At 39.3% G+C, this 15,493-nt stretch overlaps 1 protein-coding gene across 1 annotated transcript in view; it reads right to left on the bottom strand.

Moving 5' to 3' along the window:
• RP1 (RP1 axonemal microtubule associated) overlaps window positions 1-15,493 on the bottom strand; it is a gene marked incomplete at both ends in the record, with an annotated part of 177,366 nt that overhangs the window by 96,254 nt on the left and 65,619 nt on the right. Inside the window, one exon of the mRNA XM_084260605.1 lies at window positions 6,961-7,186. Within this exon, the coding sequence (XP_084116731.1) occupies window positions 6,961-7,186 (226 nt within the window). The remainder of the gene's footprint in view (window positions 1-6,960; window positions 7,187-15,493) is intronic.

A 15,493-nucleotide genomic window follows, 5' to 3' on the forward strand; every position in this document is an offset into this window, starting at 1 on the left:
GTGAGAGAATATTATTTTGGCATTATGAGCAGCCTGTTAGACTTACATCTAGGCATTCGTCTAATGTGGCACCCAACAATGCAATAGAAGGAACATCTCGAAAAGCACAATAACTTTGATAAAGGATTTCAGGATCAATTAATACAAAATAGCAAAAAATCTCAGCTAGCACTCACTAAAAAAGAAAATTACCTTTGAGAAAATGAGTGATTGAAATGTTCAAATTGCTAACAGAGTAACTTTAGATAAGCTCTATAATCATACAGGAAACTCTGAGACATGGATGAAACAGTTGAAAAAGGGGAGGTAAAATATTTTCGGAAAGAGGTAGGGAGCTCCATGAAAGACAGTATAATGACTATGATTAAAAAATTGGCATATCAAATATTTAAAAAATTCTATAGGAGTCGCTGAACAGTCAAGTGTGCAAGTATGAAACCTATATTTGCACAGTCCATAAAAATGCTACTACTGCTACACCTTGAGATGTTATCATGAGACTTCAGGATGCTTTTTAAGTCCCAAGTCAGGTTTCTGGCATCTATTGAGAACATGAGAATCTAAACTACTTGGAATAAAAAAGAGAGCAAGAAAGGATGTTTTGTTTCTCCAGTTACAAAGGAAATGTAAGTTAAGGGCATACCAAGGGCAGGAGAATGGAAGTTAGAGAGCACTTTTTTCGGACTTCTCATTCTGGGCACCTGAATTAGCATTTCCAATATAGAAGGTTGGTATATTCCTGATCATTCACCAATGATGAGTTAGTTTGGCCCAAATATGCAGGCACTGTATATAATTATAATTTCCTTCTAAAGGAGTAGTGTACAAAATCCACGGACTTATGACATTTTCCTTTGGAAAATGTAATCAGTAAGCAAGCATTACAGGTTGCTTTGTACTAAAGACGTTAATATTTCTATATGTTTTGGAGAAGAAAATAATCCTAAATAGATTTAAAGATTAATTTATTGGTAAAAAGAGAATTAGTTGTCATGGAAGAAATATTGGTCTGTTCCTGCTGACTTGGTATAAACTGATGTCCCGTTAGCAGTACCTTTCAAAGTAATTCTACTAAAAAATAGTACAGTCGTTATTTTAGAATTCTAGTTAAGAGCAAATTAATTCAAGATAAATATCACTTATTCCTCAAAGTATATTAGGTGAACTATTTCCACACTACAACTCTGAGCCTAATGACACTGGTGTGCCTTCAACAGCACATTAGCTTGAATCACGAAACAAAATCCCCTGGTTAGACCACATTACCTCTTTCTACTTTGCAGCATGGAGTGGTTTTAGAGAAAAAAAAGAGATTTTTTTTGGATGAAACTAAACCAGAGTATATGTTCCAGGAACACAATAATGACGAACTTGCCACAAATTGGCAGTCAGTCTGTGGGAACAGACTAGATGAAGCCCAGAGTAACTTCCCTCTAAATGCACATAAAGAGGACATTGGAGCTTTAACTCATTGCATTTTTAGCACCAACTGCTTCACTGTGCGAATCCACTCCCATCAGGCTGCTAGTGTAAACAGACCAATTGGCCAAAGAACACAAAACCTAGAGAGATGGTAAATGCTATACAACATTAAAATTGTCAAACACTTTCTACTCAGTCCTCCCTTAATGACACTGATCCAAGATATTACACTGTAATAAAAAGGTTCTGCCTTTTTTTTCCATATGATGTGCCTCCTTAAATGAAGCGGTCATTTTGGCTTGGTTTGTTAAACAGTAAGATTGAATCTCTGTCACATGGCTACATCATTTGGTATTTACTACCCACAAATAGTGTCTGGCATTTTGCCATGACAGAAGGGTAAAGTTACAAATTGGTGTAGCATTAAAGCTAAAAGGGAGTAATTTCATAATGGTTTATGTTGGTTAAGATGCACTACTTTCCTCAGAATTGATGCATATATTGTTTGCGAAGACATGCCTGTGCGAACCTCATGAAGTTCAACAAGGCCAACTGCAAGGTCCTGCACGTGGGTCAGGGTAAGAATGGATTGAGGGCAGCCCTAAGAAGAAGAACTGGGGACTCTTAGTGGATAAGAAGCTCAATCTGAGCCCAGCTCAATCTGTATCCTGGGCTGCATCAAAACCAGCATGGCCAGCAGGTCAAAGCAGGTGATTCTGCCCCTCTGCTCTCCTGAGACCCCACCTGCAGTACTGCATCCAACTATGGGGACCCCAATACAAGAAAGACATGGCGCTGTTGGAACAAGTCCAGAGAAGAGTCACAAAGATGATCAGAGAGCTGGAGCACCTCTTCCGTGTAGACAGGCTGAGAGAGCTGGGCTTGTTCAGCCTGGAGAAGAGAAAGCTCTGGGGACACTTGAGTGCAGGCTGCCAGTACCTGAAGGGGCCTACAGAAAAGCTGGAGAGGGCCTGTTTACAAGGCATGGAGCAATAGAATGAGGGGTAATGGGTTTAAACTAAAAGAGGATAGGTTTAGATTAGAGGTAATGAAAAAATTCTTCTCTGGTGAGGCCCTGGCACAGGCTGCCCAGAGAAGCTGTGGCTGCCCCCTCTCTTGTTAACTCTGCAACAAGTAGTTGGTCCCTCCAAGTGTCAAAACAGAGATGCAAATTATATGTAGATAATTCTTGAGTCATTGATATTTGCTTTGGTCACCTTTACAATTCTTTCAGTCAGTGGGTGCATTATAACTTTTCTGCATTTGCTTGCATGTTTCTCCAAGCGGAAAAGAAATCTAAATCTTTTGAGCTGGAATTTTTCCTGTCTCAGCTTCAATGTTTGTCTTTTATCTCAAATCAATACAGATATTCCTTCAATAATGTGAGCAAATACAGGGCAGAAGTCACTATTTATGTTCTCATTTGAAGCTTATGTTCGCCTAAACAGAACAGTAAGAAAATTCCACACTTTGTGTATTATGCACCCCTTTAGATGAAAACTTAAGCCATATCTGAAGACAATTCATGTTTGGTTGTGTGATAAAGGCCATCTGCACTTCTACAAAGGAGCATAGGCAGACATTGGCAGGGGTGAGCCTAAATAACAACTTGCTCTGACTTCCCCCAGGCCCATCAGAGGAGCCAACAGTCCATCTCCAGGGTTGGCTGGGTTACAAGAGCAGATGGGAACCCATCAAGGACTCAGAGGAAGGGACACCCTCTCCTCGCCCCTGTAAGGGCTCTCCCAGGAAAGCCTCAGTCCCAGTGTCTAGACATGAAACACATTACGATGAGTCAATTTTGGAGAATCTATTGGACTGCTGGGACTTGCTGCCCAGGGGTATAGAACACAATATGGGACACGGGAAGAGTATTTCGGAATTGCACAGTATTTACTGTAGGATGTTTAGGGGAGGAACTAAAGACAGAGAAAAGGACGGATCTAAGGGATTTGGGAATGAAGTGTGGGAAAATGGAGAGATCAGTGGATCAAAAGGGCTGGAGCAATAGCTTTTTGGTTAGTATGGGTGTCTGACTGTGTCCTGCACCTGATCAGTGCAGTCTGTCCCATTTTCTAATTAATTCACTTTCTAACTCTTTTCCTGGGTGAAGGACTCTCTGTGTATATGTATGTTTGGGTATAGGCTCTGAATGCCAGCAACTGGAATGGGACCCTGCTGGGGTCCTGCCTAACAGCAACTGGAGAGACTAGAGGGAGTGAGATCATCAGTGACTGGACTGGGACCAGGGGTCAGGGGCTCATGTCTCTAAGGGTGAGATCCCATGAGCAGCTGACTTGGACCAGTGGAGTCCCAGTCAGCTGTCAGAGACACCGCGGGGTATAGGTGTCTCTAGGCATGACACCTGTGTGTGTCTCTAAGTGTGAGACATGTCTGTGCATGAGATGGTGTGTAGAGCCAACTGGAGCAGGGCTACACCCTCGGGGGATCATATGTCCAGGTGACAGAGTGCATGAGCCCAGCTGCTGGAAGCATCTACCTTATACATAAGCATACACATACATATTCCCACTAGCAGGCCTCCATCCTGCTCAGCCAGAGAGGGAAGTGGGATGAGGCTGCTAGTGCTGTCAGTGCAACTGCTCTGTGTGTCTGGGTTATCTGTGCAGCTGGCCACATATACACGTATATAATATATGTGGTATATGCAGGTGCCCTCTGTGTGTGCTCAGCCTTGCCTCAGATTGGATTTAGGGTTATGCAGCTGTCGGGCTGCCAGGTCTGGTCTGAGTCCCCTAGCACTCCTAACTCACAATGTTGTAAAACCAAGTCAAAAACATTCAAACTAAAGCATCTAGCTTATTTTCATTAAGTGACACTTAAGATTTTCCCAGTTCAAGACATTAACACTAATTTCCGATGCTAATCACTTAGAAATTAGTTGAAAAAAAATATTTTATTTTGGACATCACGATGTAACTAGGAGATGAAACCAAGCCAGCAACAGCAACAAATAAACAATACAATACTTGTAAAGTTTGGTAAAATAAAAACAATATATGGAATTTCCAGAGAAAAAGTGAGATTAGGTAGAAGAATCACCAAAAAACCAGATTGTAACAGATTTCCAAGGTTCATCCCATTCAACACCACACTCAGAACAGGTACAAGTTAAAAAGGCAGATCAGGTAAAGTTTTTAAAATTTCCAGGCCTGGAAAAGCAGAATTGAGGATAGAATAGGAAGAGGAAAAGGATCCACAGCCCTAGAAGACTTGGCAATAGAGGAAAAAATAAGAAAAGATTAAAGACAAAGGAAAGCATACATTGAAGTCCTAAGAAACCTGAGTTATGTATGAAAGTTGAGACTGGTAGGATTGAGAGAGAACTGAAAGCATCTCTCGGAATAAGGGACCAGATTAGTATCAGCTTTTGGCAGTAGCTGAGGGACAGTCAGAAAAAACAGGGTGGTTACCAATGGTGACAAATTTGGGTGGAAAAGAAGGGATCTCAGAGAGGGAGGTAAAGAAAAGATGACAGAATGAAGAAATAAGATTTAAAGAAGAGAAGCTAGAAAAAAAGAAAGACAAGGAATGAAAAATCAGCTTCAACATTTTATGTCCCTGTTGGGTGCACAGTAGAGCTTGCTGAAGAAAGGGAGGAAAAGGATAAACAAAAAATTACTGTTTCTTTTAAGAGATAAATTGAGTAATAAAGTGTTAAAGAGCATCAATTTAAAAAACAGTGCTTTCTGGCTTATATTTGATCAAAGATTACACCAAATGTAATGCTGGTAGAAGATACCAGATTGAATTGAAAGGACAAGTTACAAATGACTAAATCATATCAATTATTTTTAAGTAATAAGTAGTACATCATTTGTTCTGGTGGAGACTGACTTGATGTGGTTTGTCCAGTACTTGTAAGCAATTAGCTTCTAAATGGGCAATGCAAATAGCATTTCATTTGCTTGTTCTTGAGAAACTAAATAGGAAATCCTTGGGAGGCCTTGCAAAGTTTATGGCTATTCAATTTCAATGTTCCTAAACTCAATAATTAATTTGTAAAATTTATAATTTAATGAAATTTCCAAATCCTTTCTAATGTATCTTTTCTTACAAAGTTGATGCATATATTTAAATAAAGATAAGGTTTCTGCAAAAACAAGGAAAGATGCATTCATATAATGATTTAAAGGTAAGCAAACATGCTATTTTATACATATTCCCAACCTGGATAGAACTGACCTGTGTTTTCACATGCAGGTTAAATAAATGGAAAGGACTTCCTAGAATATTATATAAATACCGATTTCATACTGCATATTGCAGATTTCAGTTATTGATGTTGAATTACTTGTTCATACAACATAATTAGCTTTTGCACTATTTTTCTTTTGCACCAGTATATGATATTTAGATCAGTGTAAGAAATGGCATCTGGTACTGTGGTATTTGTTACTGACCATAGGGCCTGTTTCATCCTATTCAGTCCCTGGTTTTGAAACCTCTTATTGAAGTCACTAAACACTTTACAGAACAATTTAAAAAAAAAAAAAAAAAAGAGAGGAGAGGGGAAATGTAAGCTAGCACATATGTGTTTCACAGTATTTTCTGGCCTTTAAACAGAGACCAGTAATCTCCTTTGGCCATAAAACCCATGGAACACATACATATATCAGGAGTCTTGATGGGTTTTTTAAAAGAATTCTATTCTTTTGAGTTGAAGCTTTTCACTTGTTTGATATTTTCTTCTGAAATAATTTTATTGTCACTAAGTGTATGATGACACTTTTTTATGTTGAATCATGGATTCCTTACAATATTCACTGCTTCATTTTGAATACGGTTTGCCTGAATGATAGCACCAATCTGTATTAAGTCCCACTACTGTCAGAGTATGTTGTCAATGAATCAGCTACATCACTGTTATTCTGTTAATGTAAAGAGAATTCTATGCTTTTAAAAAATAAAAAATAAAAGGACTAAATTATTATAGCTATTCCTTTGTAGAGGCCCAGGACTTGTTAAATAATAACTTTATATAATGGACCATTTTCCACTTCCCTTGAAGAGAACAAAGTGCGTCAAAGCTGCGGCAAACTTTGTAGCACCAAAAAGCCACCCTGCAGGTAACAATTTCTCTATGAATAGCTGTGACTTGAGTCTCATTTAGAAAACACGTGTGATGATTCAAGTCAAGGGTTTCTGGTAAATAATATTTTATGCAACATAATAAAGGCTGTCACATGACGTTACATAGCTTGATAATTCCTTGATTTCCTGCCTGATGTATTGCTCTAAAGAGCAGACTCTGACAATGATTTAGGGGTACTCTGAGAGACCAGTAATTTTATAGGGGAAAGATGCCCTGGCCACTGCTATTATTCTGATTTGGGGGAGGAAAGGTGTGGCTTAAAATGAGCACTTTCCATTTCTGTGGAACTAGAGAGCATCTGGAAGGAATCGTTTCATGGTTCTGCTGGCTTTTGGGCAGTCTGCCCTGGAAGAAATGTGAAAAGCTGTCATATACTCACAGGATATGGCTACTGAACACAATCCAAAATAATGAGCACTTACATGGTAAAAGCTCCTTTGCAGGGTTTCTTATTGCCACTTCTCTCCACGTATCACCTTCACCCTTGTCTTCTGCAAGCCAGCACTCCATGGGGAGACAAATCTCTTCATCAGGAAGAGGGACTAGCCTTTCAAGTCTGATTCTCTCCAGGTACCAGCTGGGATCACTTCCAGTGTTGTCATGGCCAATACGGATTTTATATAGCTCTCCAAGATCTCTCAGATTAATCTGTAATAATAAACAAAAATAGATTTCAGATTTGAATAACAAATTGTGACATTTTCTTTTAGCAACCCATCTTACATTGGGCACGCAAGATAAATGTGCAGCTAACATAAGCTAGAGTAACAGGGTTGGGGGGTTTTAAAGAAATGAAGCTTTAATAAACAATGAAACCCAGAGCAAGGAAGCAAAAGCATATAGTCTGCAAGTGTGACTTCACTGACTTCAGTACCGCATTATTTAAAGTGACTAAAGGGCTGGAGCAATTCAGTCTGGTTTTAGATCTCTTGACAGAATTCAGTTTGTAGCGTTATGATGTAAATCTGTTTCCAGACAAATACTTCAACAAGCAGAAGTAACTTCAGTCATTGCCGCATTAAGTAATATATTTTGCAGTGCACACTGTTATCATCAGCAGAACCCTATTAACTATTCCTACCACTTATCAGTCTGCTATGGCCCACTTTTCCCTTTGTCTTCTATTTTTATGTGCATTGGTGTCAGGGTTAATTGTTTCTGTAAGTGCTGATGCCAAACTGCAGCAAATTTAAACAATAAAACATGACTATGTCACATCAAATACTGCAGTCCTGAAATAAGAGCCACTTTGTTTTGGACTGCAGAAGTTGTTTTTTTTCTGAGTACTACTGATGGAAGGAATGTAAGCCCAAAAGCAGGGTTAACCACCTTCATTTTCAGGGATGTTTTTGAAAGCTCATGGTATTGGGGAAAAAAATCATGAGAAAAAAGAAAGGAAAAAAAGGTTTATTTTACTGTTATACCAATTTTTCACTGTTTAGCATCAAAATAAAAAGCAAACAAGCAAAAATTGACAAGTAATTAACACCAGTATTGCTCCAATAGTCCAAATCACCAGAAATTAGGAGCTAAAATTTTTGTTTAAAGGTCTAATGGATCTCTTCTGAAAGTTAATGTTAACAAGTCTGCCCCAGAGTGAGAGTTTTCCCTTCAATGTTTTTTGCTAAGGAAAACTACAAGTTAATGCTCCTTTCTCTGTGGATCTTAGAAACAGCAGAAACCTTTTTGGTCTTTTATTTAAACGTTGCGCTAGGCAGTGACACAAACTAGTGCTACACAGATGTTTCTTGGTCATGAGACTATCACATAAGAGAGTCTTTCAGCCCTTCTCCAAGAGATACTCCTAGTTGCAAGCAGTTCAATTACATTTAGTAAAGTCCCGTTGAGCATCTCTAAAAATTCCTGCCTTTGTGTCTTTCTTATACTTGCTATTCATCCTTAGCATTCACGCTCTTATTTCAGGACAACATAACAAAATTAAGGAAGTTATACCCATGTACTAAGAGGGAATTTGTCCAAAATGTCAAGTCAAATGTATTTGCTTGCTTTCACCTACAGGATGGAAGAGTATGAAGAGCCTCTGTCTACTAGATTTTTTTTTTTTTTTTTTTTAATGAATGGTAAGCTATGCAGGACATACAGATAATAGCATAATTCTGAGAATGAAAGATCTCAAAAATAATTAAACCCACAGAAGACTTCCAAACTAATAATTTTTAATGTTTCTGACTAATTGTTTATGGGTGTTGGAGAAAAAAAATCATGGTTATCCTTGGGTGGAAATTAAGGCAAGAATGTAAATGGCAGCGAGCACATCAGCTGTATATGATGTTCTGGAAGACACATAACATAATGTAATACAATTGCAAATTTAGTTTCAGCTCCTGTTGTCTTTTTGGGGGGGTTGGAACAATTTGTCTTGCTGTCAGATCAGGTATCACATTGATGTCTCGGTGGTATTGACTTGCCAACTCGTTACTTTTTGCCAATCGGAATCCTGTCAAACGTATGTCAGATTTTGCTCTTGCAGTGAAATGCTGATGAAAATACTCTCATCACACAGTAGAGCAAACAATATTTTTTTGCCGACATAAACACTGTATCTTGAGGTGGCTTCTTCATTTCCAGTATTGACTAAATCACACTGAATGTCTGCATGACTTGAATACAAGCTAGCATTTATAAATCTACTTTTGCAGCCAGAACATTTTGTAAGAAGGTGTAAAGCAAAGTTGACTTTGTTGCCCTCATAAACAAGATGCTTACAAAACCCTAAGTCTAACTGTTCTCTATTATACCACCATGGCTGCAAAAGTAATGTTTCATTTTACATGGAAACAGCCTTTCTGACAGAACTGCAATAAATGGCCATGTAAAAAAGAAAGGGTGGGTCCCAGAGCTGCAGCATCACTCTGGAAATAAGGTAACTGGATTCTCTTCCCAGATCTGATTTAGTCTTCCTAAGAAACATCATTCACAAAGTTGTCTGAAAGTTAGCAAATGGGACACCCATCTACGAGAAGGGTTGCAAGGAGGATCTGAGGAAACAGAAGCCTGTCAGTCTGACCTCAGTGTCAGGGAAGGTTAAGGAGCAGATCATCTTGAGTGACATCACACATGTACAGGATAACCAGGCAATCAGGCCTAGTCAGCATGGGTTCATGAAAGGCAGGTCCTGCTTGACCAACATGATCTCCTTGTATGACAAGTTGGCCCACTTAATGAATGAGGGAAAGGCTGTGCATGTTGCCTGCCTGGACTTTAGTAAAGCCTTTAACACCATTTCACCTAGCATTCTCCCAGAGAAACTAGCTGCCCACGGCTTGGACAGCCATACTCTTTTCTGGGGAAAAAACTGGCTGGATGGCCAGGCACAGAGAGTTGTGGTGAATGCAGTTAAACCCAATTAGCAGACAGTCACAAGTGGTGTTCCCCAGGGCTCAGAGCTTGGGCCAATTCTGTTTAATATTTTCATCTTGACCTGTTTAAAATTTTTATCTCCAATGATTTGGACAAGGGGATCAAGTGCACCTTCAGTAAGTTTGCAGACACCAAATTGTATAGGAGCATTGATTTGTTGAAGGGTAGGAAGGCCTGTTTGGACATACTGGATCACTGGGTTAACACCAACTGTATGAGGCTCTGTGCTGGATCCTGCACTTGTGTGACAGCCACTCATGCAGAGCTAAAGGCTTAGAGAAGTGTGCCTGGAAGGCTTCCCAGTTGAAAAGGACCTGGAGAAGTTGGTCAATAGCCATTTGAATATCACAGAATCACAGAACTTTAGGAATTGGAAGGGATGTCGAAAGATCGTCTAGTCCAACCCCCTGCCAGAGCAGGATCACCTAGACTGAGTCACACAGGAATGTATCCAGGCAGGGTTTGAATGTCTCCAGAGAAGGAGACTCCACAAGCTCTCTGGGCAGTCTGTTCCAGTGCTCTGTCACCCTCACAGTGAAAAAGTTCCTCTTTATATGAGCCAGAAGCGTGCCCATGTGGCCAAGATGCCCAGCAACATCCTGGTTTGTATCAGAGACAGTATGGCCACACCTCGAGTGCTGTGTTCAGTTTTGGGTCTCTCACTAGAAAAAGGATATTGAAGTGCTGGAGTGCACCCAGAGAAGGACAACAAAGCTGGTGAAGGGTCTAGAGTACAAGTCCTATGAGGAACATCTGAGGGAATTGGAGAGGGTTTAGCCTGGAGATAAGGAGCCGGAGGGGAGACCTTGCTCTCTACAACTCTCTGGAAGGAGGTTGTAGCCAGGTGAGTGTTTTCCTCTTCCTCCAAGTAAAAGCAATAAGACAAGAGGAAATGGTTTCAAGTTATGCCAGGACAAGTTTAGACTGGATATTAAGAAAAATTTCTTCACTGGAAGGTTGTCAAGCACTGGAATAGGCTGCCCAGGGAAGTGGTTGGGTCACCATCCCTGGAGGTATTTAAAAGTTGTATACAAGTGGCACTTTGGGACATGGTTTTGTGATGGACTTGGCAGTACTAGGGAACAGTTGGACTCAAAGATCTTAAAGGTCTTTTCCGGACTAAAAAATTCTATGATTCTATTTTCATTAAACCATGTATTAGAAAATTTGTGCTATTTTTTTAATTGAAACTTAATAAAGCTTGTATTTTACGTGTCGTCTCAAAGCATAAATTTAAATCCAGGTTTATCAGCAAGGCATTCTCCCTAAAGAGGATTCAAGTACTAAATTTTAATTAAATTCCTAAATGTTCCATGTAAATACTTTTTTTAGTCCCTAGCATACAAATGATATTTTGCTCTCGCAGTTTGGATGGCCAATGGTACCCTGGGCTCCATCAGAAGAGGTGTGTCCAGATCTGGGGCCCCAAATACAAGCAAGACATGGAACTGTTCGAGAGGGTTCAGAGGAGGCCACAAAGATGATTAGAGGGCTGGAGCACCTGCCCTATGAAGAGAGACTGAGGGAGCTGGCCTTGTTCAGCCTGGAGAAGAGAAGGCTGAGGGGGACCTCATTGCAGCCTTCCAGTACCTGAAGGGAGCATACAAACAGGAAGGAAATAACTTTTTAAAAGGATGGATAATGACAGGACAAGGGGTAATGGATTGAAGCTAAAGGAGGGATAAGACATTAGGGGAAAGTTCTTTACAGGGAGAGTGGTGAGGTGCTGGAACAAGCTGCCCAGAGAGGTGGTGGATGCCCCATCCCTGGAGGTGTTCAAGGCCAGGTTGGATGGGGCCCTGGGCAACCTTGTGTAGATCTAGACCTGGAGGTTGGTGACCCTGCCTGTGGCAGAGGGATGGAACTCAATGATCCTTGGGGTCCCTTCCAACCCAGACCATTCCATGATTCTGATTCTATGATTTTGAGTGAAGTCATCTTTACATACTTTCATGCACTTGTGATGTTTAACTAAGTGAAAAGTGAAGTAAGAGTTCCTCGGCTTAAGAAGAGACTATTTAGTAGAAAGATACCTCAGTAAAAGGATGGAAAGAATATATGTAATGACTCAATTCCTCTTTCATAAATGGAAAAAGCAAAATAATGTCACTGTATTCCTGTTGTACAGAAACTATCCTGCAATCTCTGAAATAAACTCAGGCTAGCATGAAAATAATTTGGATAAATCAACACTTCTGAAGCAGCTACACCAAAATCCCAATGTTTAACAACCACTAGAGGCTATGCTTGACAGACAGTTATTAATTTCATGTAAGGCCATCTCATTAACAGAATTTCAGAGAAATCATGTGCAGCAGCTGGATTCCCAAAAGAAAAAGAAATCATTGACTGAATTAGTTTAACTTCTACAGCATCTGCATGTAATGGAAAAATCCCTGGAAGTAGAATACATTTATAAATTGTGAGTATGCAGCTGGTAAATGTTGCCAAAATTATTAACACATACCAGTGAGATACTCAGGGTCCACCCACTGTGCTTACATTTTCCAGTTGTCTGAATTCAGACAATTTGTTAATTGTGGCCAATAGAATTGGTACAGTTACACACTAATAGAAGAATTAGAATATATCACAGATGCTCACACAGAACCTTAACACCAAAAGGTGGATATAGACAAGTAAGGTGTAAGATTAAAGGCCACACAAAAATCGGCATAATTTTTCCCCACTTCATGCTTGCTTCAGACACAAACTTAAGCTGATTAAACAAGTACTGCTCATTGCATACTGACAATTAAACACTTACTTTTCCAGTCCACTCAAGCTATTTTCATCATGTAGCTATTCCAGTATCAATACTCACTCACTTGACCTTCCTATACAGGCTAACAAAGGGCTACTATTCACTAAAATGGATGCCAATTATCTGTTACGGGGTTAATTACAGAAAGGAAATGTCACATTGTTGTTACCTGCTAAACTAATGGCACCAACAGGCAGCTTTTTTTTTTCCACTCTCAAGTACAACAAATGGGAAAATGCTTTAGGAATAGCATTAAAACTCTAGGATAGCTTTTCTTCTACTGTGTGGTTAAATAAATTACGTCAAAACCAAGTATTTATGGTATCAGAATGTCAGTTCTTGAAACAAAGCACAAAAATCTCATGTTAGAAGAATGTAGTCACTTATATCTGAGGTTTTTCTGAGTGATCTGTGCTTTCCCAAGTCAGATCAGGAGTGTTTTAATGGATTTGAAACTTTACACAGTGCTTAGGTGGGGAGTTAAAAACACTGCCTACCATAGGAAGTTAGTTGGAATACAGCCTAGCTCTGGCTGTAAGAAAGCTAAACAAAGGTAAGACCATGTAAGAAAATGTCTACTTAACCTTCATCACATGCTTGTACATCATGCCAACAGAACGATGTTGTGATTGGACAAGTGGGCCTTATTGCAGAAGAAAGTGATGCATGATAAGAAAGATTATGCTGGTGGGCACATAATAGGGCTTCAAAGAGTCTAAAGACACATGAAGATTCATTTAAGAAAAGGTACAGAGTTGTCACCTCACTCCACCATCTAGGAGTACGGCTAAATCTCTGATTTACTCTCCTTTTGACTGTTGATTCTATAACACTGAATTGTGGTTTTCTCAAAGATTGTGAGCTCTGTACAACCCTTCTATGCTGTTGGAACAAACTAAATTTTGCTTCTTGCACAGCCTGTAGCTGATGGAGATTGTTTTACATACTTCTTCCTTTTATCTCAGTAAGGAATGAGATTCATGTTGTTATCACATGCATTTCATAGAGAGACGAACAGCTTCAAGTGGAGCTAAAGCCAGCAGTATGACTGCTTTATGCTGCCTGAAGCATATCTGACTAAAGCCTGGGTTTCTTTAAGTTTCATTCAACTGTTTCTGGACCTAAATGGTCATAATAGCAAACAGGAACAGCTGGAAAATAGCAGGACACAAGCTATGCCCGGCTTTTAGGCATCAGCAGTCCCATGGTTAAGAGAGTGGATAGCTACATTAGTGCTTGCGGTCACTTCTGCAATCTTCTCTCTTGGGAAGAATTCTCACTGAGCTCATTACAGGCTCTTTTATTTTAACAATGGGAGAAAAAGCATGAAAATGGATTTGTTTCAACCTATTTTTATAGCATTTGGTTTTCTCCCCACTACTTCTCATTTTCCTTCAGAGATCTGAGTTTTGATGGATGAAAGAATGAATAGGGATCCAGGGTACAAGGAATGAAAGACACGCCGTGAGACATGGCAGATTCTTACAGTCCATAGGGCTGACTGATGGAAGGTGTGTCAATTATTAATGCATAGATTATTTAAAACTACTCATAGCCAAAATGTAAAACAACAGATAAACTTCCAAGTATAAAGCCTCTGTGTGATGCAGAACAGCGTAAGGCATACCTGATGAACACAATTCTTTACAAACAAGGTACATGTGACTGGAAGGAAAAAGGCTGGATTTAACACTGTAACAGCCTCATCACAGGAAGATTATTCATAAGCATTAGTAGGAGCCCTACTTTTCATCTGTCTATATTAATGTCTGGCATTTTGCCTTAAAAGGCTGTGACAGTGTTTAAACAACTGTTTATTCTGATGAAGAAACTTAAACAGTGTAACTGAATAGGGCATCAACTTTACAAGCTAAAGAAATGGGCTTGAGCAGCAAATTGTCACACTGGTGATGGATTCCAGTTTCCAATTCTCCTAAAACATCATGCATACACCATTTCCCATGTTTGCAAACATGGAACAACTATCTTCCTTACAAAGACAACCACCAACTACTCAATTAACATATAGTTAAAGTGAAGATTTTGAAGATTGTTTTAGGAAAAAAATCCAGCACTCCTAATAACTAAATCTAGTGTTATTTAAGGTAGATAAACTTGAAAATGTGTTGAGATGAGCAAGATCAACACTGCCCTAAAGAGATTGTGGAACTGATAATGAACTAAATTTACAAAAGAAAGGATGGAAGAAGTCTTGTTAAGGAGGTGCTAGGTCCTGCCACTCTCACTATTTTGAAAGTAGACCTACTGAACCAGTCAGTGGTTTTACTGATTTCATTATTAGTGAACTTGTACCTAAAGGTGTGGAATTATTCTGCATTGAGGTAATAGAAAAAGGAGAGGACATTGTTGGCTTTTATGGGAGGTAATAGGCTTAAAGTCTTCTGCCTAGTTCTCTTTAACACTGAAGGGAATATTTGGCACAGCCAAACATTGAAAGAAATCTTATTAAAAAAAATTCTTTATCAAACTGTACCTACACTCTTAAGAGGTAATTTTCCATGTTTCAAAGAGTGACTATGCAACATACAGGGCTCTGGGTAATAAAGTTGACAATATAATTAAAGCTTCAGTGTCTTGAGCAACTCAACATACTGCCAAAATCAGTATTTTTGAAATACTGAGAAATACTCTGGGACTGTGATGACACAAGAGGAAAACGCAGGAAATAGATCACAGTTCTGTAACTTATTGTAGATTGATATCCCTCTGTTGGAGGAGGAATGGCTCTCAACAGAAAAATTATGTCCTAAAAACTATGCCTGAATAGTAACAGAAGCAGAAAACCATAG

The sequence above is a fragment of the Gallinula chloropus genome (genome assembly GCF_964237585.1).
Source record: "Gallinula chloropus genome assembly, chromosome: 2".
Classification (NCBI taxonomy): Eukaryota; Metazoa; Chordata; class Aves; order Gruiformes; family Rallidae; genus Gallinula; species Gallinula chloropus.